The 23,327-nt window shown below is 54.0% G+C and overlaps 1 protein-coding gene and 1 pseudogene across 3 annotated transcripts; both read right to left on the bottom strand.

Annotated features, from left to right (window-relative positions):
* Positions 1–1,901: 1,901 nt before the first annotated feature.
* LOC142423283 (2-acylglycerol O-acyltransferase 3-like) lies at positions 1,902–4,246 on the bottom strand (annotated as a pseudogene).
* A 10,831-nt stretch (positions 4,247–15,077) lies between these two features.
* PLOD3 (procollagen-lysine,2-oxoglutarate 5-dioxygenase 3) lies at positions 15,078–23,301 on the bottom strand. 3 transcript variants are annotated; one of them, XR_012787276.1, is made up of 19 exons: positions 22,691–23,301; positions 22,262–22,353; positions 21,986–22,122; positions 21,739–21,902; positions 21,509–21,621; positions 21,286–21,349; positions 20,609–20,706; positions 20,362–20,463; positions 20,131–20,256; positions 19,881–20,002; positions 19,562–19,666; positions 19,344–19,469; positions 18,784–19,144; positions 18,575–18,643; positions 17,947–18,051; positions 17,197–17,343; positions 16,809–16,934; positions 16,374–16,582; positions 15,078–15,426 (listed from the first exon to the last, which is right to left on the bottom strand). XR_012787276.1 is itself a non-coding variant. In XM_075564920.1 (19 exons), exons 1-19 carry the CDS (start codon positions 22,794–22,796, stop codon positions 16,427–16,429), a joined length of 2,214 nt encoding a protein of 737 aa, XP_075421035.1. In that variant the 5' UTR covers positions 22,797–23,288; the 3' UTR covers positions 15,593–16,426. The 3 variants fall into 3 exon arrangements, 2 of the variants coding, with proteins under 2 accessions (XP_075421035.1, XP_075421034.1); XM_075564920.1 differs by lacking the exon at positions 15,078–15,426 and having other exon boundaries at positions 15,593–16,582; positions 18,784–18,897; positions 19,003–19,144; positions 22,691–23,288; XM_075564919.1 differs by lacking the exon at positions 15,078–15,426 and having other exon boundaries at positions 15,593–16,582.
* Positions 23,302–23,327: the final 26 nt, after the last annotated feature.

Raw genomic sequence — 23,327 nt, 5'->3', positions numbered from 1 at the left:
CTTCACCTGAATTGTGACCTGGTGACTTCTCTAATAAACCTCGTACTCGGGAGCATTGTCTGTGAATCTAGGTGACCCTTGTCAGGAATTGAGGAACACCACAGAAGGCTTGAGTACAGACAAAGAGAGCGCCATGGGAGACAGAACACTGATTTACAAGGTCAAAGGTATTTCAGGGAAATCAGAGATGGGTCTCTATATGGGAGCAAAAGTACTAGGTCTACAAATGGATGCACTCACTGTAGCAGCCAAGCTTTTGAGACAAAAAGGGTCAGTGTTTGCCAAGAGGTGAAGTGCAGAAGACAAGAAAGACAGGAGCAGGGAAACGGTAAACCAGGGAGGAAGTGGAAAGAGTGCTGCTGCCTTGTGGGTTTACAATCAATGTCACAATGTAAAAGGCACGGGAATTGTTGAATGGAAAACCAACTGACTCTGTCCGTTCACCCAAAGCATGCACACATGCTTCCCCCCACATCCACCTCTCTCTCTTACACACACACACACACACACACACACACACACACACACTCAGAGTATCAGGTATTTTGTAAGGTGTACTGGGTTTCTGCTAAGGATGATAAAAATGGAGCTGGATAACGGTGAGAGTAACTGAGGTCATTGGATGATACACGTAACAAATGGCTGAAATGACACGCGTTGTACTGTGCAAAGTACAGTCAGGGGTGGTGGTGGTGGGACAACCACGTAAGGATCTGTAACCACAGGCTGGGTAGACTTGTGTCCCTCCAAACAAATGTAGACAGATTTGTGCCAACCTCCCCAACTTATTTATCACTTCATTTCCACAACCAAACCCCAAACCAAGCACAGTGCCCTCACGTGACTACCCACTCACAGGGAGCCTGCAGGACAGAGTAGAGCTGCTGCACAGTGTTACCGAGACAGTCAGTCTTTCCGGAAGTAGACAGGCTCCTCTTTCTTCTGCTGGGTGGTGGGTGACCTTGTGGTTAGCAGCCCCACACATGACCATTATACCTCCAAGGCTCTTTCTGCGTGGCTGTTGGTGCACCATCCCCACCAGGGCTCCTCTGCTTGAGCTCATGGTTGCAGCCACTGTGTCCATGCACCTCCTTGAGGGCCTTCCTCTTTGTCACTGCCCCTCCACTTGACCGAATGGGAGGTCCTTCTTCAGGGGCTGGTCTTTCCTGACAACGTTTCCAAAGGATGGAAGCCAGTAGGCTCCCCCAAAGTGAGCAGGTTTCAGCGGAGCTTCCAGACTAAGAACACACAGCGAAGCAGGAATTGGCTCCGCACTTTAGAGGAAAGAGCTGCTGGAAACCTTGTGCATATAGGGCTCCTTCTAGTCCCCAGGATGGGCAATGGGCTCAAATGCCAGCTACGTAGCTCACCTATCTTTTCTATCAGTGGGATTGATGCCTCTCTTCCATCTCACAGGGTATATCTGACCAAGTACACCTGTTGCTCAAGGGAAGTCCCTTAGCCAGCCATTCTTCCCCACCTACCTAAGCCCTGCCCACCCTGAAAGTCTGCCCCTCCACCTAGCCCCTCTCCCCAACATTGTCCTGGTGTCCATTTGCTCTCAGAAAGCAGGTGGCTTCATTGACAGATGGGGGGAGGGCAGAGTCAGGGGAGAAGGGCTTGTTCACAGTCACACCGTTGCATGAGGCTCCCTAGGAGGAGAATTCAGGGTTTTGCTGCCCAAGTCAAAGCAGAAGCTCAGGTGGAAAATGGTGGGTGCCTGACCCTACTTGCTCTATTGGGAATGGGCTGGTTCTGAGCAGACGGACACCCGACTGCATGACACTGGCATCCTGAGAGGGAACCAGCTTTTATTAGGTGGAGGGGAGCCACAGGTCAGGGAGGGGAGGTGGCATTTTCCCGGCCGTGCACTCGGCAGAGCAGGGAGGGCGAGGCCTGGGTTAGAGGAAGGTGAGGTGAGCATCAGCAGGGACACTACAGCTCTCCTTGTGCTCCTCAAACAGCCGGTCCAGGGCCTTCAAGTTGAGTGTGTGGTAGTGGTCGACGTCTTCCTCCGTGGGGTGGAGGACCTGGGGCACGTCGATGGGGCGGCCCACTGGAGGGAGAGAGTGGCAGCTGCTGAGCCCAGAGCCCTCTCATGCCCAGGAGGCTGAGGGCAGCTTGCCCTAGGAGAAGAGTACTCACCCACCGTGGTGATGGGACTGCGGAAGGGCATGAGGCCCCAGGAGGTGGCCGAGAAGAGGCTCTGGCCAAAGAAGATGCAAGGAGCAAAGCCCACCAGTTTCTTGAAGGTCATCTGGCAGCGGTACTGCCAGGAGTCGGCAGGAAAAGTCTTGACGTTGAAGATATCATTCTCTCCGAAAGAGTAGATGGGTACCAGAGAGGCCCTTGGGAGGAGAGGAGGGAGGCGTGAGGCTGGTGGCTGGTGCCTGAGCTGCCTCAGAGGCTCTCAGCTGCTGCTTCCCAAGACCCCTGAAGCCACACCAAAGAGGGGCGTCCACCTTCGGCCACCAAGAAAGACCTGGCAGAAAGGGCTCATCTTTCTTGAGACTCAACAGTGCACTGAAAAGAGGTACTTTTCTCATTCCGCCTTTACAACATGACATGCTTGCCAGGCGGCGTGTGTGCTACTTCCCAGGTGAGGAAGCATGGCCAAAGGCTTGCCTCTGAGAGAGTGCCAGGGACTTGAACTCAGGACTTCCGGGGCCCCTGTTTTGGGCACTCTAACCTTGCCTCTTTCTGATGCACAGATATGGAGTGGGGTGGGCAGAGGTTGCACGCTGTGATTGGCTGAGTGTGAGCACTCAGTCATGGAGGTGGGCACTCTCCATGCCTGTATGGCCCTTCAGCGGGACCCTGGTGAAAGCTCTAGCATCTTCCATTGACCCCGGGGGACATCAGAGCCACTCACCCATGCTGCAGCGCAAGGCGCACGAAGCCTTTGCGATTCAGGAGATTGAGACAGTGCTGGCCAGGACCTGAGTACAGGGCCTCCTGCGCACCCCCGACGATGATGACCACGAGCTGGCCGCCCGGGTTTTGCGATAGGAATTTGTTCAGGTTCTGGCGTTCCACAGAAATAAATCCTGGGGGCAGGGGGGAGCGGTTGGTGGCTGGGGATGCAGGAAGCAGTCACCACCACCACAGAGGCCCTTCAGTCCCTCCACTTTATGGGATGGGTGAGGTCCCACTTTTGTCCGATACCCCCTGGTCCCTCGTGCCACTAGGTGTCACCCTCTAGTCCACGTGCCCATGCCAGATCACCAGCATCCAATCAAAGCCCCTGAGCGACTGGTGCTGGTGGAGGGGTGACTCTAGCCCTGGGCACTGTTTCCTTCTCCTCCTCCTCCTCCTCCTCTTCCTCCTTCTCCTCCTTGCTCACCATAACTCATGATATTCACGGTAGATGGGGAGGCGGAAGACACCTGCCAATGTGGCCAGGAAGGGCCGGAGCCCAGGGAACTTCTGGGAGAAGGCGTTGCTCTCTGTGCAGAAATTGCAGAAGTACCCGATGCACATGATCCCATGGGGGTGGGCGCCCAACACGTAATTGCGGTCTGGGGACAACTCGGCTGTTTTCACCAGCTGTGGGTGTTCCGGCAGGGTTGGAGACAGAGAGGCAAAGGGAACGTCACACTGGGAAAAGTTAGTCCCCCACCTCTGTGGACCTCCAAGTGTAAGGTCCTGGGAGGGGCCAGAAGATGGCCGTGCGCCCCCTCCCCACTGCCTGTGCCTGGGCCATTGGACCAGTCACCTTGATAGGAAAATAATCCCTCAGGTACTTCCAAATTGTCCAGTTCCTCTTCCACGTGGAGCATCTTCCACCTGGGATCACAGGTCACAGAAGTTGGCATGTCAGAGTCCTCCCAGGCTCCTGTCCTGCCAGTTTTTGCTGGGTTGGGGATGGGGGGGAGGGGGGGAGCTCTCCGAAACTCACCTTGGTTGGGCGTGTCCCAGTCCAGGTAGAGCCAGGCAAAGTAGAGAAGGGAGATGGGCCAGAGCGAGGTGAAGAGGAGGAGGAAGAGCAGGAGGGTGGAGAAGGCGCCTGGGTGAGAGGTGAGAGGGAATGAGGAATGAGCTCCCTAAGAGCTTCCGGGCAACCTTGGCCTGTAGGGTGAGGACAACTGGTGGCCTCCCTCCAGTCCCAGGCCTCCGTGTCTCTCCCATTCTGCTCACCCATGAAAAGAAATGTGGTCACATAGTGCCAGACCAAAGCTGATTCCAGCCACCGCCTTCCTGGGGTTTTCATGGTGGGGGACGGCGGGAGAGCTGAGGAAACTTCCATCCCAGGGCCTCCTGTCTTCCTTGGGGATCAGGGTGCCAGAAGGCCCGTAAGCAAGAGCTTCGAAGCCTGCTCTCGGTAAGATTTTTTCAGCCTGGAAGCCTGGCTTTCCTGTGTCTGTGATTTGGCGAGTGGCCGTGGCCCTGAGATCCATGGACCTGAGGACAGAAGGCTCCAGACTCCTCCCTGGAACTGATCTTTGAACTTCTCCCTACCAGTGGTGTAGGCTGACCACTGGGCAGGGCCGGGAAGGCGTGTTCGAGGGAGGGGCAGCCCCAGGTGCTGGAGAGATTGGTGTGGGGAGGGGGCAGTGCAGCTTACCCAGTGGGTCCCATAAGTGCCAGGTATGTGTGTGTGTTTGGGGGGGGGTATGGGGTGCGCATAATCCCCAGGAGATGATTCCTCCCAGCTTGCCAGAACCTAGGCCTGTTTGCAAGTCGCAGAGAGGGTCAAGGCCATGGGGGGCTGAGGCTGGAGCACAGCCTGGTTTGGACTGCACGTGGTGCGCCACTGTGAACACACACACACACACACACACATTCATGAGCTTCCTCGGTGCCCCTTGTTTATTTCACTCCGTGGTTACCCGGGGTAGAGGGTGGGGGCAGCAGGTCGGCTTAGGAGGGGACAAGGTGGAGGCCACCATTGAGTTCCTGAAAGAGGTGTCTGAGCCACAACTTGTGGGGAGCGAGCAGCGTATCCACCTGCAGAGCAGCACAGGGAAGAGGCGTCCACTGCAGGCAGGCGACAATCCGCAGGTGAGAGTCAACCGCTGCCTGCTCCCCTTAGTCTGGGCGGGAGGACTCCCAGGACGTGAGGCGCTGCGCAAGGCTCAGCGAAGCGTCCAGCAGCAGGTCCTGGCGACCTTGGAAGACCCAGGATTGACCCACAGCAGCGCCCTCAGGCACGAGCACTGCGTGTTGGCGGCCACCAGGGAGAGCTCTTTCTCTCCCAGAGAAGCCCTGCACAAGCAAGGCCTGGAGAGGAGCAGCTCCGCGGGGGACTCAGGCTTCCGCCCCTGCCAACATACACACCTCCCTGGGGCAACCTGGGCACCCAGCCTGCGTCATGTTCTGACACCAACTGGACCTGAAAACTCAGTGCTCCGGGTTTTGCCTGCACTGCCTCTCAGGACACTCCCCGAGTCAGGAAAGGCCACCTGGCTGTCTCCAGGCCTAGAGGGCAAGTAGGAGGTGCTGGCCAGGTCAGTGTAGGCTACAAGTGGAGAAGGGCGGGGATGCCGTGCTGGGAAACTGGACTCCTGGGTCTAGGAGGGGCGAGCCTGCATCACTGGCAATTTGGAGGGCCAGGACAATCCCCCTACATCCATCTCCATAGGAGGAAAGCCATGTGTCTGAGATCCAGCTTGCCCACCCCCACCCCCACTTCACCAGTCGTCCCAGAAGATGGGAAGGTGGAACCAACAGGGCAGCATGAGCATGGCCTCCATGCAGAAGTTATCGAAGGCCCTGACCACCAGGATGCCTGGAGGGTGGAAACCAAAGAAGAGGTGGTGTGGAGAAGGATCCAGCTCTGTGTTCTTGAGGAGCGGTTGGGACCCGAGGCACGGCCAGCAGAAGTCCGGTGAGGACTTTGACCTCTCTTAAGGCTCCTTCCTCTGCCCACTCCTTCCCACAGGCCACACGCTTTAGACAGAGAGTCTAGTTGTATACAGGGAGCCCTGGTGGTGCAGTGGATTACGCTGGGGCCTGCTAACTACAAAGTCAGCAGTTTGAAGCCACCACTTGCTCCTTGGGAGAATGGCCAGGCTTTCTACCCCAGTAGAGATATATCGTCTCTGAACCCCACAGGGGGAGTTCCACCCTGTCCTATCAGGTTGCTATGAGTCGGGATCGACTTGATGTCAGTGAGTTTGGGGTTTTCTCGAGTTAGCGGCATACAAGAATATAAGCCTTCCAACGGGCCCTGGGAATTACAGATGAGAGTCTAGTATGTAATTTCTCTGTCAATAAGACCCTTAGCCTGCCGCAATCCACAAGGTCAGCATTTCCAAACACAAGCCACTCCAAGGAAGAAAGATGGAGCTTTCTACGCTCGTACAGAGTTACAGTACAGGAAATCCACAGGGGCAGTTCTACCCAGTCCCATAGGGGCAGGGTCAACGAGATGGCAATGGTGATCCGTTGGGCTGCGATCCTCATGGTCTGCAGTTTGAAACCACCAGCAGCTGTGCCGGAGAAAGACTCCACTCCCATAAAGAGTTGGCATCAGCTCGATAGCAGTGAGACTGGTGTCAGTTCAAGAATGCTTTCTCTGAAGGTTCACAGCCTGAACAATTCCAGCCTTCTTACCCATCAGATCTCCACCATGGTCTGAGTGGTCAAAAGTAAAATGGAAACTGACTTACAGTCTTTCGTGACAAACAAGCTAGTTTCCAAAAGAAGAGAAAAGAATGTCTTCACTCTTTCTATTAAAAATGGTAAACAAATGAGTAGCTAAGAAAAATCCACTTCATTTGACCATGACCATCAAATTAAGAATCAAATCTATGAGATAAAGCCCCGGTCAGCATCCTGGGAGCCCTGGTGGTGCAGCGGTGACATGTTGTGTCGGGTTATGATCTGCTGCATGGTTGGCAGTTTGAAACCACCAGCAGCTCTGCGGGAGAAAGACTGGGCTCTCTACTCTCATCAACACTCACAGTCTCAGAAACCCACAGGAGGTCGCTGTGACTTTGCCTTGACTCCATGGCAGTGAGCTGGGTTTGGGGTGGTGCTGTCAGTTATGTGTTGCATGAATGTCAGATAACGCAGGTGGTTCAAGCCCACCAGCAGCTCTGCTGGAGAAAGATGAGTCTGTCTGCTTCTGTCATGATTTACAGCCACGGAACCACCCCATAGAGTCACTGTCAGTGGAATGGACCAGATGGCAGTGGGTTTGGTGTGATTTGCCCACTGGTGGAGCTGGTGGGTAGTGCTGGACGTCCAACCTCAAGTAGTTCCAACCCACCCATCCTTCTCCAAGGCAGAATGACTCACATGGTGGCTATGATTTGAAGCCCACTGGATAGCAGTGTTTTCTTTTCTTTATTTTTGTGAACAAGCATGCAATTAGATGGATTGGATTATACCACGCTTAGTGCTTCCTTTGGACAACGGTGCCCTCTTTTGTGGATGACCTGAGCAGGTGCTTACCTTGCTTATTGGAGAATCCGTCCCTGGCAGAAGACCGGTGCCCCATGGCATATGAGATTAGATTTGGGTGAAATGATCGTTCCAAGAGTTCTCTCAGAGCCCCCACTCCCCCCTGCCCATGCTCTCACAGAGATAGCGAAGCAGTCCTGGAAATGCCGACATACCTCCCAGTTGCAGACTCAGGCAGAGGGAGGAGCTGTGCCCCAACTCTCTCCATGTCTCATGGAGCCATGGCAGGTAGAAGGCGGCAGGGAGTCAGGCCTGGCCTCGCAGTACCAGGAGCCTGTCCACACACACCTGGCTGGGGGCCGCGAGAGTGGCAGCTCTCCACCGGTCCTACTCCTATGTCAGACTCCACCACTCCTACTCCTATGTCAGACTCCACCAGTCCTACTCCTATGTCAGACTCCACCAGTCCTACTCCTATGTCAGACTCTTCCAGCCCACCTGCACCCCTAGACCTCTGCTAGTGTCTTAAGGACCCTACACTGTTTGCCTGGGGACAGGAGAAAGCAGATTTCCAGGTGCCGGGGTGCCCTAGGTTGCATGGACTAGCTGAGCCCCAAGAAGGGGAAGACGATGGAAAGACAGTGTCCACTTAGTGGCCCCTGCTTATGAAGCTGGGGGAGGCCCCTTACTGGGGAAGGAGCTAGACTGAGGCACCTGCCCACAGCTCTTACACATTGCCGGCTTTGGGCTCAATTGCCTGGCCTTGACCACTATTCCAGCCATGAGTTTTTGCCCCCTTAACTGACCCCACACTAACCCTCATCAGGCCTGCAGGGAAGGGTTAATGATTACCTGAGTTCACAAGGCATAAGGGAAATGGCCAAGGAGTGCTGTCTTGGGGTCAGCAAGGGGGTCACTCCAACCCTGTGGAGGTCAGGTCTTTGGGCCTCTGTGAGGAGTCTGCAGGCAGCTAGCAGTCTGGAAACCGACTTGCCTGGCCAGTGTCTCCTGTGAATGGCTGGCCTCTTTGTTGCAATGAGAACAGCTCAGAGACCCCTTAGTCAGTGGGTGGGCCCTGAAGCTGGAGGGACTGCAGAAAGTTTACTTACCAGGCAGCAGGTCAGCCCTGTATGTGACCCCCCCAGAATGGAAGGCTTGGTGAGAAAGATCGAGGATTGGTGGGGAACACACCCGTGGGAGCCGGTCCTTTTTCCAGGCCCAGGATTGTGACACATTGCCCTTCTCCCCCCAAACCGTTCAATCAAGTGTCTCAGGGGACAAGCTCCTACTAGGAAATACTTCTGCTTCATTCATACCTATCACAGTGGCTCTTTGAGCAAGGTCGCCGCCTCCCCCCTGGCTGTCAGCAACAAGAGGCTTAGTCTACTCCTGCACTCAGTGGACCCCTTGCCTCTGCAGGTGAGAGATGCTCACTAAATGGGCACGGGATCTGGAGGAGGCAGGGTCAACCAGTTTCCAGTGTCCAACACCAGTGCTCAGGCTGGACTACTGACTTTCTCTTCCAGGGACTTGGTCAAGAGCGCTAACGAAGAGGGGCTTTCTCACAACCCGCCTTGCCCCATTTCCATCCACAAGGCATATTAGGTGTGCGTGTGTGCATGGCTGGGAGAGTTCAAGGGGTGGTGGACTTAGAAGTCAAAGAAATGCTCAGGTCACACCGAAAGGCACCAGCCCAGGGGTCAGCATCACCTGCAGGTAGGCAGGCTTCGCAAGGGAGGTGGTTCATCAGCAGGAGAGAGGGAGGAAGGAGAGGGTTAAAAAACAATAACAACCAAACATGGAAATTGGCAAGTGTTGGGCGGATGTGGAGATAGTCACACTTTGGTGCCCTGTTGGTAAAAGGGTGAATCCTCTGTGGAAAACAGTTTGCTGGAGCCTCACAGTTTCAACCTTGCTCGAGCATCTGATCCAGCAAGACCCAAGGGGCCCAGGTGGCACAAACAAGCTAAGCACTTGACTGCAACGGGAAGACTGAGGGTTCAAAGCCCCCCCGTCACCACCTCCCCAGGAGAAAGACTGGCCTCTCTGCTCTGGTAGAGATGGCACTCACAAAAACCCTAGCGGGGCAGTTCTCCTCTGCCCCAGGTGGTGGCTGTACACCGGCACCTAACAGCAATCATCAACCTTACACACCCAGCAGCGTGAAAAGCAGGGCTCCAAAGAGGTTCTTGTACACCAGTGTTCACAGCAGCCTGACTCCCAGTAACCCTAGGGTGGAACAAGGGGTCAACAGGGGAATGTCTAAGCTACGCGAGGTCCATTCATACAGACGCATTCTGTTGTTAACTGCTGTCCATTTGATTCCGTCCCACAGAGAGCCTCTGAAACACTCACTGTCTGATTCGGCACCATCCTCACAATTGTTCCTGTGCTTGATTGAGCCCATGGTTACAAGCCACTGTGCCAATCCATTTTATTGAGAGCCTTCCTCTTTTCCACGGGCCCTCTAGTTTACCAAGCAGAATGTCCTTTCCCAGGGCCTGGGCTCTCCTGGTAACATGTCCCAAGTTCTTTTCATGAAGTCTTGACATCTGGGCCCCTAAATAGCATTCTGGCTGGTCGTCTTCCAAGACAGATGTCCACTCTATTGGCTGTCCAGGGTACACTCAGCACACTTTGTCAGCACCAAGCACATCAATTCTTTTTGTCTTCCTGATTCCATGTCTGACTTTATATGTTGTTGGTTTTTCATATACAGTTTGTATTTTCTTTAGGGACTTTCCTTCCATTCCTATCTTCTCAAGTGTCTTAAACAGGAATTGGTGTTGGATCTAGTCAAATGATTTTTATGCATCTATCAATATTATCAAGTGGTTCTTTTGTTTTTCATTTCAATGTGGCAAATAATACTAATGGTCTTTCGTACATTGAAAAATCCCTGCATCCCCAGTATGAATCCCACTTGGTCATGGTGAATTATTTGTATTATGTACTTTTGTATTCGGTTGGCTAGTATTTTGTTAAGGGTTTTTGAATCAATGTTCATTAGGGATATTGCTCTGTAGTTCTCGACTCTTGTGGGATCCTTGCCCGGTTTTGGTATCAGAGTTATATTAGCTCGGTAGAAGGAATTCTGGAAGTTTATCATCTTTTTCTCTGTTCTGCAAGAGTTTGTGTAGGATTGGTGTTAGTTCTTCCCTTAATGCTTGGTAGAATTCTCCAGTAAAGCCATCTGGTCAACGGGATTTTAAGTTGGTAATCCCTTAATAACCTTTTCTATTTCTTCTATTCCTATGGGTCTGTTGAGATTCTTGATGTCCACCGAAGGAAGTCTAGGGAGGGATTGTTTTTCTAAGAATTTGTCCATGTCTTCCAAATTGTTGAATTCATTGGAGTACAGTCCTTCAGAGTACTGTGTAACTATCCTTTTGATTTCATTAGGGTCTGTTGTAATGACCCCTCTTTCATCCCTTATTCTTGCTATAGAAATTTGTCCCCTCCTTTCTTTGGTTAGGTTTGCAAGTGGTCTACTGATTCTGTTTATCCTTTCAAAGAACCAGCTTTTAGCAGTATTAATTTTTCCCATCCTTTTCTTATTTTCCCTCTCCTGAATCTCAGCCCTGATTTTTATTATTTCTTTTCTTTTGCTATTAGTAAGATTGTTCTGTTGACGCTGCTCTAGTTGTTGTAAATTGTGTGCCAGCATATCAATCATGAGTCTCTCTTCCTTTCTCAGGTGTGCATGTATTGCTATGAAACTTCCTCTGATGACTGCCTTTGCTCTGTCCCAAAAGTATTGGTATGTCGTGTACTCATTTTCGTTGGTTTCTAGAAATTTCCCAATTTCATCTCTGATCTGCGCCAGTACGCACTCCTTCTGCAGTAGAGGGTTATTCATCCTCCAATTGTTTGCTCTTATTTTCTTTGTCTTCCTTTTGTTGATTTCCAGCCTTATGGCACAGTGGTCAGAGAGAGCGGGGTCTGTAATATTTCAATGTGCTTAAATTTATGCAGATTTGCCTTATGCCCCAATATGTGGTCTATCTTCGAATATGTGCCATGTGGACTTGAAAGAATGTGCATGTTTTTGTATTTGGATGAAAAGCTCTTTAAATATCTATCAGGTCAAATTGTCTAATTGTGGTGTTTAGCTCTCTAGCCTCATTTAGTTTCTTTCCCTGTGATCTATATTTCTCACAGAGTGGTGTGTTGAAGTCACCCACTATAATTGTCAAGTCTGGATTTCTTTTTTAATCTTTTGGAGTGTTTGGTTGACATATTCAGCCAGTCTCTCATTTGGGGACTATATGGTTACAATGCTTAGTGGTTATTCACCTACCATTCACTTGAGCATTATATAGAGGCCCTACTGATCTCTTTTTATGATTTGCACTTTGATGTCAATTTTCTCCGAGATTAGGATTGTAACCCCTGATTTTATTGTATTGCTGTTTGCTTGGTAGGACCTTCTCCAGCCTTTGATTCTCAGTCTATGTTTATCTGTAGTCTTACGATGTGTCTCCTGTAGGCAGCAGATTGATGGTTTGTGTTTTCTAAGGCGTTCTGCTAGTCTCAGTCTTTTAATGCCTGAGTTCAGGCCATTGATATTGAGTGTTATTATCTCCATCTGTAGACTCTGTGATGTCATCTTATACCTTTTGTCTTGGGAGTTTTCCTACTTTCATTTCTCATTAGTTTGTTGTGTGTGTGTGTGTGTGTGTGTGTGTGTGATTCTTGACTTCTTTCCACCCTTAAGCCAATGCTATCTGGGGAGTCTGTTTTTTTCTTTATTGCCCTCTGGGTGAGGTTATTCTACGTGGCAGCCATTTATTTATGCTTGGTGGGTGTTGTCCTTCTGGAGTGTTATTCTTCTGCACATACTGGGTCGGCAAGGATCTTTTGTAGGGCCGGGTTTTTTCTAACGTATTCTTTGAGTTTATCCTTGTCTGGGAAGACTCTTACTTCTCCATCTATCTTGATCAATAATTTGGCTGGGCAGAGTATTCTTCAGTTTGCATTGTTTTCCTTCAATTTTGGGGATATGTTACTCCACTCTCTCCTCTTCCTCATCGTTTCTGCTGATAGATCTGAGCGTATTCTTATGTGGGAACCTTTATATGTGATGGCTTGTTTTGCCCTAGTTGCTCTCATGATTTTCTCCTTTTCCTCAAAGTTGGATAGTTTAACTATTATGTGCCTTGGTGACTTCTGCTTGGGATTCAGGCTTGCTGGTGTTCTTTCAGCCTCCTGAATGATTGTCTGGTTTTCATTCATTAAGCTGGGAAAGTTTCCCTGCAAGAATTCTCTCACTATTGTTGCAGATGACTTATTTGATGTGTCTTCCTTCAGTAAGGCAATAATTCTAATGTTGTTCCACTTCATAGCATCAGACATAGTTCTTAGGTTTTCTTCAGCTTCTCCGATGATCTTATTAGATTTTTCACGTTTATTAAAGTCTGCTTGGCTGTCCTCCAAGTCACTGATGTGGTTCTCTGATTCCTCCCGTCCATTCTCAAGGTCCATGTTTCTGCTGCTGGTTTTTGTTATCTCCTGCCTAAGCTCCTGTATTTCCTTTTGGTGTATGGTCTTTATCTCCTCTATCACTTCATCCTTTATCTGTATTGTTTCACTAATATCCTGTATGACTCCAAGCAGCATTCTGAAAATTTCTGTGGCAGCTCAATGTCTGCTTCTTCTATGTATGTTGTTATATTCAGGACATCTTCGGCCATTGCCTTTTGTTTCTCCTGTTTTTTCATTAAGGTCATTGGGGCTGATGGCTGTTTGAGTTGTGTTCTTTTAGAGGAGCCAGGTGCCATTTTCCAGGGAGTGGAAGAGCAGTGGCTCTTCTGGTAGATTTATAGGAATGCTTCTTGGACCTGCCTACAGCTAATTGTGCTATCGGATTAACCTGACTCTTTATCCTTCTGAGGCTTACCTATCAGTGTAGTGCCTCAGAAAGCTGGTGGGTTGCCTGTTTTGGTTTTGCAGAGGTTAGGCAGAGCTGTTTCTGCAATAGCTTGGAATGTTGATGAGTGTTGGCTGGGCTGCCTTATGGCCCCAGGTACACAGGCAGGAATTCCCTGGTGAGAAGTTGGGCAGAGTATCCCCTGGAGGAAAGCAGGCTTTCCCTAGCCTCGGGCTAGTTATGCAAGGTAGAGCTCACCTAGCAGGGTGTGGGCCAGGTGTAAATGCCCTGGGCAAGGGGAGTGTTCTGGAGGTCAGCAGTGGAGTGTGAGAGAAAAAGAAAGAGACAATGAGGAGGAAAAATATTAAAAAGTAGGACTGTTTGGGAATATAGGAAAGAGAGGGAAACAAAGCACCTATGTAGCTGAGTCTCAATCCAGGACGATGGAGCTGCAATGGTTTAGTCCCTGCCCGGAGTTAGCCTGGTAAGTAGCAACTGAGCCAAGAGAAAGCCACTGAGTAGCCTTCAAAGACCTTGGGGAGACAGAGAGCAGAGATGTAAATAGAAGCAACAATGTAGCTGAACCCCAATCCCTGCTGGTGTAGCTGCAAGGGTCCTGTCCCTGCCCTGAGGCAGGCGGGGGCAAACTGTGGCTGTGTTGAGACCAAGTCCTGCTACAGGGTAAAATGGTCCTGGCTCCGGAAGATACAGTGACAGGGCCAAGGTCAAGCCCCAACCAGCTTCCACTGAGGTAAGCCAAAAGCCCCCAGCTCCTCAAAACCCCATGGGTCTGTGCCTACTTATCTTTATGATGCTCCTCCTGCATTCCAGCAGTGTTGAATTTCCCTCTAAGCAACATTCCTGGCTGGATTCTGCAGTCCCTCTGGTATGTGTCACTCCATTTCCATCTTCCAGGAAGTCTCCCAATGTGCTTTTTGAAAAGGAATGTCACACCATTCCTCTTGATTGTATCACTCCCAGCAAGGTAAACCATAGGATTTTCTGATTCAAAACAACCAATACCAGACCATTTCAGGTCACCAGTGCCTAGGATATCCATCTTTATGTGTCCCATTTTCATTTTTGAGGACTTCCAATGCTCCTAGATTCATCCTATATACCCTACAAAGGAATGGAGTACTGAGACGTGGCAACACATAGATGTATCTTGAAAACTTTGTGCTGAATGGAACAAGCCAGACATGACAGGTCCAATATTGTCTGATTCAGTGGATGTGAGCTATCTAGCATACCCCCAAACTCATTTCCATCACATTGACTCAGAGTGACCCTCGAGGGCAGAATAGCATTGCCCCTGTGGGTATCCCAGATTAAATCTTTGTGGGAACTGATAGCCTCAGCTTTCTTCCAAAGATAAGCTCATGGCTTTGAACTTCTGGCCTTGAGGTTTGCAGTCTGATGTGTAAAAAGCATTCAAAACCACCACCACCCCCTACACACACGAACTGCTGCCATCCAGCTGTTTGACTCATAGCACTCCCCTACAGGAATTTTGAGAGGGTAAATATATTTTTAAAAATTTGATACTGGGAAAAATAATTTCTAAATTATCAAGGGTTCATGAGGGACAGGAAAAATCAAGAACTGATACCAAGGGCTCAAGCAGAAAGCAAATGTTTTGAGAATGATGGCAACAAATGTACAAATGTGCTTAACACAATAGGTGTATATATGGATTGTGAGGAGTTGGATGAGCCCCCAATAAAATGATTTCTATATATATATAGAAAAAATTTGATAGTGAAAATCCCTAGGACCGACAGCTCCATCTTTCTCCCACAAAAGAAGCTGATGGGTTTCAACCACCAATCTTGTGTAGGCAGCCCCACACCACCACCAATGGGCCTCAGGAACATTTATTCATAAATAAAAACAGTTTTGTGGTGACCTGCCGATGGGTGGGGAGAGTGGAGAATTATTGTTCAAAAGGCACAAAATATCAGCTTTGAATGATGAAAAAATCATGGAAAGCAATGGTGGTAGGGACACAATATGGTGGATAGACGCAATGACTGGGATTTAGACACCCCCAAAGTGGTATACTTCATGCATGTTTTACCATAGGCACATGCAGAGACCACAGCTAAGTCTCCCTCCCTCCTGTCTTCCACCTTTAGAGCACATGCTTGTGAGGCAGGAGAACGTCCTGTCCCCAGGGTCAGCTGTGAGTCCAGTCAGTCCCAACGTTCCTGAAGGGGGAAGTGGTTTCAATTGATTAGAGACCCACGGAGAAGAGCTTGGAGCCCGGGTGAGGGCCCTCTTGCCTGAGACCCGACTGGGAAGTCCTCTGGTCTGGTCCTTCTTCCAACCCTTTGCCCAGCTCAGGCTACAACAGAACCCAACCAAAACCCAAGGTTTGGCCGTCAAGTTTATTCTGATTCTTAGTGCCCTTGTAGGACAGGGCAGAACCGCCCTCTGGGTTAACAAGACTGACGTTCTATGGGAGGAGAATGCTCTTCAGTCCCCCAGGACTGGCTTCTACTTTCAAATCGATCTCAATGCGTAACCCACTTGCCCACCGGGGCTTTTTCTGACTCATGGCGATCTCATGTATCAGAGTACAACTGCTCTCCAGGGCTTCTGAGATTGTCGATATTTATGGAAGCAGACAGTCTCATCTTTTCCCTTTGAAGCCGTTGGTGGGCTCGGACTGCTGACCTTGAGGTTAGCAGTCCCACACTTAACCCATAGCAACACCAGGCTCCTTAAGATGATACAGGGGAGCAAGAAAAGGAGGCCAATGGAAACATCCAGGTTCTCACACAGATGGAGCCTCCTGCGCCTCCTCTTCCCCCTTCTTGCCCTTTTTTATGGAGAATATCAGTCTCCCTCTCCTCTGGGTGTGGGGTCCATAGGTTGACAGAAGGACTGGGATGGACCGGAGAGCTCCGCATCCTCTTTCACTGGGGAGGGAAGGAGGCTCAGAAACCGAAATAATTTATCCCCCTAGAGGCCCCTAGAAGCTCTTTTTCCAGGACCTCCGGGGAGCTGAGGGGAGGTTAGGAGACTCCAGAAGCTCCCTGAGAGGCCCTGTATTGGGGGATATGGCAACACATTCAGTTCCAGGCACACAGAACACAGGAAGCGAGGCCAGATCCCTCTCCAAGACAGAGGGGCCCACACCCAGGAGACTCACCCCGCCCCCCGGAAGGCACACTGGTGAGGAAGGTTTGGCAGAGTGGTTGGGTGTCAGGGGTCGACAAAGGACACCATGATGTAGCGAGTCCCCCGAGTAGTGGGCAGGCCCTCGTGGTAGTGGGTGAGGCGGCCTGGGTGCAGGAGCCCCCAGCCTTTCCGAGGAGAAGCGACCACGCAGTCATAGCGCAGGAAGCGGCAGCCACCTCCCTGTGGGGAGAAGAGGAAAGAGAGGGCAGGTAAGCAGGAGGGGAGCAGGAAGAGGCTGGGGCACCAGGCACGGGACCAGGGGTGTAAGGGGAAGGGAGAACAGGAGACCCCAGAGGAATGGCTGGCAGCCACCCCAGGAGGAATTCAGGCGTTGAGACCCACCACATAGAAACCCTGGGAGATACCGTGTCAGGCCCACAGGTGTGGAGAACAGCAGTGGGCTGACCTCATAATCCAGGTCCTTGTGGTTGAGGGCGACATTGAGGGTGAAGGTGGAGGAGTCGTGGTGTGGCCGCAGGGAGGGCTGCTCATCTGGCCGGTAGCGAACCACGAAGTTCATCACTGCCCGCGTCTGTGGGGACGAGAGAAACGCCTCGTGATTGGAAGATCCATGGACCCTGGACGAAGATGCCCAGGCCCCTGCACTACAGTTGTCCCATGGCTGCCCCACATCCGAGCTGAGCCAGACTGAGTCCCAGGGCTGCACCCTGCAGCCTCTCCTTCCTGGGGCCTGGTATCCAGGATAGACACAGGTTCTGGGTAGGGACTTCCATCCCCGGGTGAGGGCTGTGGGAGGGTTGAGAGGGCAGGCAACAGCAGGGATGGCCACCCACCTTGGTGTGGTAGCCAGGGAACAGGGTCTCCGTCATGGGCCCCACATAGGTCCTCAACAGCTGCAGCCACTGGTCCTCATAGTCCACCTGCTTCATGTGGATGTCCACCGTGGGCACGTTCTCATAGCCTCCTGCCAGCCTGGAGTCCTGTGGGCAGTGGGCACTGAGCCACCCCACGTCCTGTAGGCATGCCCCTACTGGAGCAGTGCCAATCTTCTCCCCACTCTTATACCCTGCCCTCAAACCTCATGTTCAGGAACAATCTTCTGTGGGGTCCTCCAGCCTGGGCACAGGGCCCACTGTGGCTCTCGCAGCATTTGGGGTGCTGCTGCTTATTGTTGTGCACCCAGACAGTGAACCCCAAAAGGCTGACCCAATTCATTCCCGTAACTCTATGGTTTTGTTCGATGGCTAGCATCTAAGCCATACCTGGTAACTATGTAGGAGAGACGGGTGGATGGGTAAATGGACAGAAGGATAAATGGATGGGTGGGTGCATGGAAGGATGGACAGATAGTAGATGGATGGATGAATAAATGGATGGGTGAGTAGATGGATGGATGGGTGGATGGATGACTGGGTGGGTAGATGGATGGGTGGATAAATGGATGGATGGATGAATCAAGGGCTGGATCAGTGGATTCAATGTGTCCCCTGATGGTCTCTCTCCCTGATCCTATCCCTCCCTCAGCATCTCCCTCCTCCGGGGAGTCCTCCTCCTTCTCTAGGAAGCTGCCACGCGCCTCTCACCTCATGCCGGCCTCCGGACCACTGGCCAAAGTGCTCCATTTCCTCCACCAGCTCGTCACACATTTGGTCTGACAGCAGTGGGAACCAGTACACGTCTGGGCAGGGCTGAGACCAGGGCAAAGGGACAGGACAGGACGTGAGTGAGGTGAGACAATGTGGGGAGGAGAAAAGGCAGCCGGAAGCTGGGGAGACAGGGACTGAGCTTGGGAACTGGCCATGCCGAGGGATGGGGGTGAGAAGGAGGATGTGGGGAAGACTGACTTGGAGGAGGGATTGAGAAGGTTCTGGCAAAGTGCAGGTGGGCAGAGAAGATGATCCTAGAGTCTCCGGTTCTAGGACAGTGGTTTTCAAACTTCTGAATACACCCCTCATTAAAAAAGGGATTCCACCCAGCACATCAATATGCCCCCAAATGAAAGAGAGGCTACTGTGGATAATGTGGAGGAAGGGGTGGTGTTGGGGCTGAAGGCTTATCTGCCCAGCCTCTAGCTCCATTCCCCTGGGGCAGGAACCCGGAGGCCTTTTGCAGCACCCAGGGGAACCCAGTGTGAAAACCGCTGCTCTGGCAGTTGTCCGGAGAGGCCCTGGCCTGGCCACGGTGCCATCAGGGTTCCTGTGGGGGCCTCACCTGCTCAACCAGTCCTTCCCCTTCGAGAGCCCGGCTGTAGTTCTCATGAATGTACTGCTCCTTCCAGTCCTGGGAGGGTTTGGAGCGTCAGATCGTTCCCTCAGACAGATGACCTTCTACCCTACCCCTTAGAAGCCACAGATCCCACCCCTGCCCAAAACGGCCAAGGGCTGGCCTGTGGATCTTCTGAGGCAGGGGCGCCCACCCACCTGGGGGTTGTCAAAGATCTGCCAGAGGTCAGGGTGCAGGTGGTCCGTGTCGTACCGGGACGTGGCCAGGAGCCGGCCAAAGTCCTGCTGATTGCTGAGGTGGAGGAAGATGCCCTGGAGGTGGTCAGGGGAAAAGAGCCAGGGGGGGAACCCTGAGTGGAGTGGCTGTCTCTGGCCGGGAAGCCCTGGCCCTGAGTTCCCACTGGCCGGCTGGCTCACCTTGCTCCGCAGGGTCTTACAGAAGGCCATGTCTGGGTCCGTGTCACTGCTGGAGAACACCTCCCTCTGGGGCAGCTCGGTCCTCAGTGTCTCCCCCCGGATCACGTAGGCTTGGGATATATATGGCACATTCCACACGCCCCTAAAGGGGGCCCACACAAGGGTCAGCTAGGTTGGTGGACTGATCCCCCCTTCCCCTCGGGAGCCCCTTGCCTCAGGGCATCCTTGTGAGGCACCACTGCTGTCAACCCCATGGACCCCCACCCTACCCACACCACATAGCAGACTGGTGGCCATAGCCAGAGGGTGCCAAGGGCAAGGTGTGTGGGTGGACGACTCACACTCGCTTCCGCTGCACCAGCTCCACGTAGTCCTCGGAGCGTGCATAGTACTCGTCAGGGCTCAGTGCGCCCCAGAAGTTGGACCACAGCTTCCCGTGCCGGGACAGCATAGGTGCTATCACCTTCCTGTGGGCGAGGCTGGGGTGAGGGCCCCGCAGAGGGCATGCCTCCAGCCAGGGAGGGGGTTGGGGGTCTCTGAGGGATATCGGGTGGGTGACCTGTTCTCCTCAATGAGGATGCGCAGGGTCTGCTGGTTGGTGATGACGGTGTCAGCGTCCAGGCTGAAGTAGAAGTCACAGTCAGGGTCCTGCCGACAACTGTCCCTGCAGGTGACAGATCCACAGGTGATCTCAACAGTGGAGGTGGGGGAAATGGGAGGAGAGGGATGTGGGTGGAGTGTCCGCATGAAGCGAGGACGCCGGGGAGGTTGGAGGGGAACCATTGTGCTTCCTTCCTGGGCTCGCCCGTGGCCTGCTAGGAACACCAGCACCAGGGGGAGGGATGGCTCAGCCGGGGGGTGGTGTCCCACCCACTCACATAGCCATGTCTCTGGCCTCGCCTGGGGTCAGGGCCTCCTCTGGCCCCACCAGCTTCCCAGCTGCAAAATGGTCCTGGAGCCGGGGCCAGAAGTCCGCGATGTGAGGTTCATGGTACACTTCCTGGAGGAGAGATGGATGGGGGTGGGGGGCAGTGAACTGAAAGTCATATGGAAGGGGGGTGGTGGGGGCAGGGGTCCTGCTCAGGGTGGGGGAGGGCCCCTTGGGTGGCCCCCAGGGCCACTTCTCACACTGTTGTGCAGGAACAAGGTGACTCTGTCCGGAGGATAGTCCAGGAGCAGCAGCCGCTGCAGGAAGCGGGGCAGGAACGGGGTAGGCTGTTCCACAAACACGGCTAGAAGCACCCGTGGGGGAGGCTGGAAAACAGGCCATAGGTGGGGGTGGTTGGGGGAGGCCTAGGCCAGGCCCAGCCCACTTGCCCTGGACTTCCACCCCCACCCCACTGCTGGCCCCCTGCTCACCTGCCCCTCTGGCAGTGTCCTTCGGTCCTGGCCGCAGAAACCACAGCCCCCCTCTGGGGTCCAGCCATTGGGGACGTAGTTTCCCAGGTAATTCAGCTGAAGCTATTGGGGGAGATGGTGAGGAGACAGAGTATGGGTTAAATCTGGGCAAGGAGAGAGGGTAGGGCAGGACTGCAAACATCTCAGCATCTCTGCTGGGGGCCGGGTAGGGGCAGGGTCTCTGAGGATATAAGTCATTGGGGGGCACCTTGGTGGGGCCGTTGCCGTGGATGACAACAGGGAGCGTGTCGTAGGCCACGTTGCGAATCCGGACCCGGTTCCGTTCGAATTTTAAAACCAGTTCATCTGGGGAAAGATGAACAGGCTGTACATCCACTTCTCCAGGTTCTCCCTGTCTCTCTGTGTACGGCATGGTGGGGAGCCGGGCTGGGCAGGGATTGGGCCCCACCCCACTCTCCTAGGGTCCTGACCAGGCAGTCACCACGCTGGAGAACTCCCCACGCCCTGCCCCTGGGACCTAGAACAAGGGACCGATTCCCGAGTCTGCTCTTCATCTGGAAAAGGTGGTAACAGCACATGCGCACAGAGACCGTGAGCTAGGACGGTGGCTACTTCTGCTTCCCGTGGAGCACGGGGTCACTTCCGCAGTCAGCCGCACTGCCCCCTCCCACCCGAGAGAGGCGTGTCCACATGCAGTTCTAGCCAGAAACCCCAAACCACCCCAAACTTGATTCCAACTCAGTGGCCCTGTAGGACAGAACTGCTCCGGAAGGTTTTGGAGTTTGTGGACCTTGACAGAAGTAGCAGACTGGTGGAGTTTAACTTAGGGTTTGATTCATCAACCCCCTATGCCACCAGGGCTCCATTACAGCGCCCCCTCCCTACCCCCACCTCAGCAGAGGCCTGCTCGCCGCTTCTCCTCACCTAACGCCCCATTGAGGTTCTGGAAGATCCGCGATTTGTGGTCCAGGTTAAGGCCGAGTTTTTCCTGGGCAGGATGAAATGGGGTGACTTCAGGAAAAGGTCACTGCCGAAGCATCACTCCCCACTCTTTTCTCTTTGACCCATCCCCCAGATCCCCATGTGCGGCTCTCCCCACCCCCACTGACCCAAACCTGCATTGGTGCTGGTCCCCACCGCCTCCTACCCTCAGTCCCGGGTCCAGGTACAGCTGTGTATAGAAGAGCTGGTCATCACTGTCATCCTTGTACTTCCACTGGCGCACAACGTGGTGGATGGTGGGGGCGAAGCCGATGAATCCTGGAAAGCGGGGAGGCGCTGACCCCACGAGTCCCCACAGATCTATCCTCACTCCCTCCCCAGCCCGCAGACCCGGGGACACCCAGGGCCCATCCCCTTGGGCACTCTGCCACTCACCACCGGAATTGAGGAAGCGCTTGCCCGTGCCCACCTCAGGGTACTGCTCGGCCAACCCCCACTCGGGCCAGCAGAAGGCCTCCGCGGAGAAGAGCAGGCGGCTGCCACTCTGCAGGAACTTCTTCAGGAGCTCCGTGGGGCTGCCCGCCAGAATCACATCATAGCTGGGCCAGGATGGGGAGGATGGTCAGCGGTGGGGCTCATCACTCCCCATCCCCCCCACCAGCCCTGCACCCAGCCCCACTACCTATCCACAAACATGATGATCAGGTCCTCCCGGTCTGCGTATTTCTCCATTTCTTTCTTCAGCCACCTGACCTTCTGTCCCCCACCAACGGTTCGGGCCACATCACCGCCCCGCCATGGCTCACCCAGGCCTAGGGTCTGGGGAGGAGACCCATGACGACGTCAGAGAGGCTCAGATGGACAGGAGGGTCCCCCTAGACCAGGCTCCCGTGGGGACCCGAACATCCTGCTCCTCCCCTCCCTGGGGCCGAGGGCCCAGGCCTGTTCCCCTCCTCACCCGCACGGTGTAGTTGAATAAGTTTGCGGAGCGCAGGAACCGCCGGTAACCCTCGGTCTCCTCGGTGGCCACGGTGAGCAGCAGCAGCTTATCTGCCACCCACAGGCAGAACTGGCGCTCAGGATCCGCCAGGTCTGCGTCCGCCGTACTGGCCAACCTTTCCCACTCGATGCCCCGAATATCCCAGCCCACCCACCCCCAACCTCTTTCCCATTCCCTGGAAACTTTCCCCAGCCAGGGAGAGCCCGCCCCAACACCCCCGCCCGTGGGAGTGGAGTAGCAGGGACTCCCAGGGACCCAGCCACTTCGAGCAGGAAAGCAGGGTGGGTAGGAAATAAGGGGGACCCCAGGGTCGGGGAGGGCCTCCCCCGACCCCCACGCTGGCGGGCAGGTCAGCCAGACGCCCCCTCGCTCCCGCTAGGCTCTCACCTGGGTTGACGCGGTCAGCACCCCGGGGGCGCTCGGAGGCCGAGGTCACTAGAGGCGGCAGCAGCAGCAGCAACAGGAGCCAGGGCCCCTGGCCCGGGGAGTCCATGGAGCCGGACAGGCAGGGCGCCTGGATGCCAACGCCTTGAGGGGGCTCCGGGCAGCCCCGAGACTGGGAGGAGCAGGGCTGCGGCCCCGCCTAGGAAAAAAGGAGTAGCCGGAGGCGACCAGACCTCGCAGGCGCGCCAGGACAAGGCAAGGATTGTCCCAGGCTGGGGCGCGCGCGGCCGCCGCGGGAGCGAGCAGGGGGCCGCCGGGCGCGGGCGCGGGCAGAGGGGTCGCGGAGCGAGCCTCAGGGTCACCGGCTTGGTGGGATCCTGGGGGCTCCTCAAAGCTGGCCAGACGAAGCAGTCGGCGCCGGGAAGGGAAGCGGCCACCTGGGGTGCAGGATCGGCCGGAGGCGGAGGCGAGACTCGGCCGCTGCCCCAGCGGAAGATCAGGAAAGTGGGGCGGGGCGGGGCGGGGCGGGGCGTGCAGGGTCGGCCGGGCGGGGAGGCAGGAGAAGGGGTTTCTGCGGGGCTGAGGTGTCGTCAGAGGGTCGGTCACTGGGACCTCTCGGATTTTCCACTCAGACCGCCCA

Source organism: Tenrec ecaudatus, chromosome 12, assembly GCF_050624435.1.
Source record: "Tenrec ecaudatus isolate mTenEca1 chromosome 12, mTenEca1.hap1, whole genome shotgun sequence".
NCBI classification, from domain to species: domain Eukaryota; kingdom Metazoa; phylum Chordata; class Mammalia; order Afrosoricida; family Tenrecidae; genus Tenrec; species Tenrec ecaudatus.
This window is presented reverse-complemented; position numbering and strand designations above follow the sequence as displayed.

Bases quoted from the DNA above. Each gene is read 5' to 3' on its own strand.
- PLOD3 (XM_075564919.1), bottom strand. From the start codon at position 22,796: ATGGACTCCCCGGGCCAGGGGCCCTGGCTCCTGTTGCTGCTGCTGCTG. The intron at 22,354-22,690 runs GTGAGAGCCTAG...TGTGGGTGGCAG, and splicing joins TGCTGACCGCGTCAACCCAG to ATAAGCTGCTGCTGCTCACC. The intron at 16,583-16,808 runs GTCAGCCCACTG...TTCTCCCCACAG, and splicing joins ACAAGGACCTGGATTATGAG to GGAGGTGGCTGCCGCTTCCT.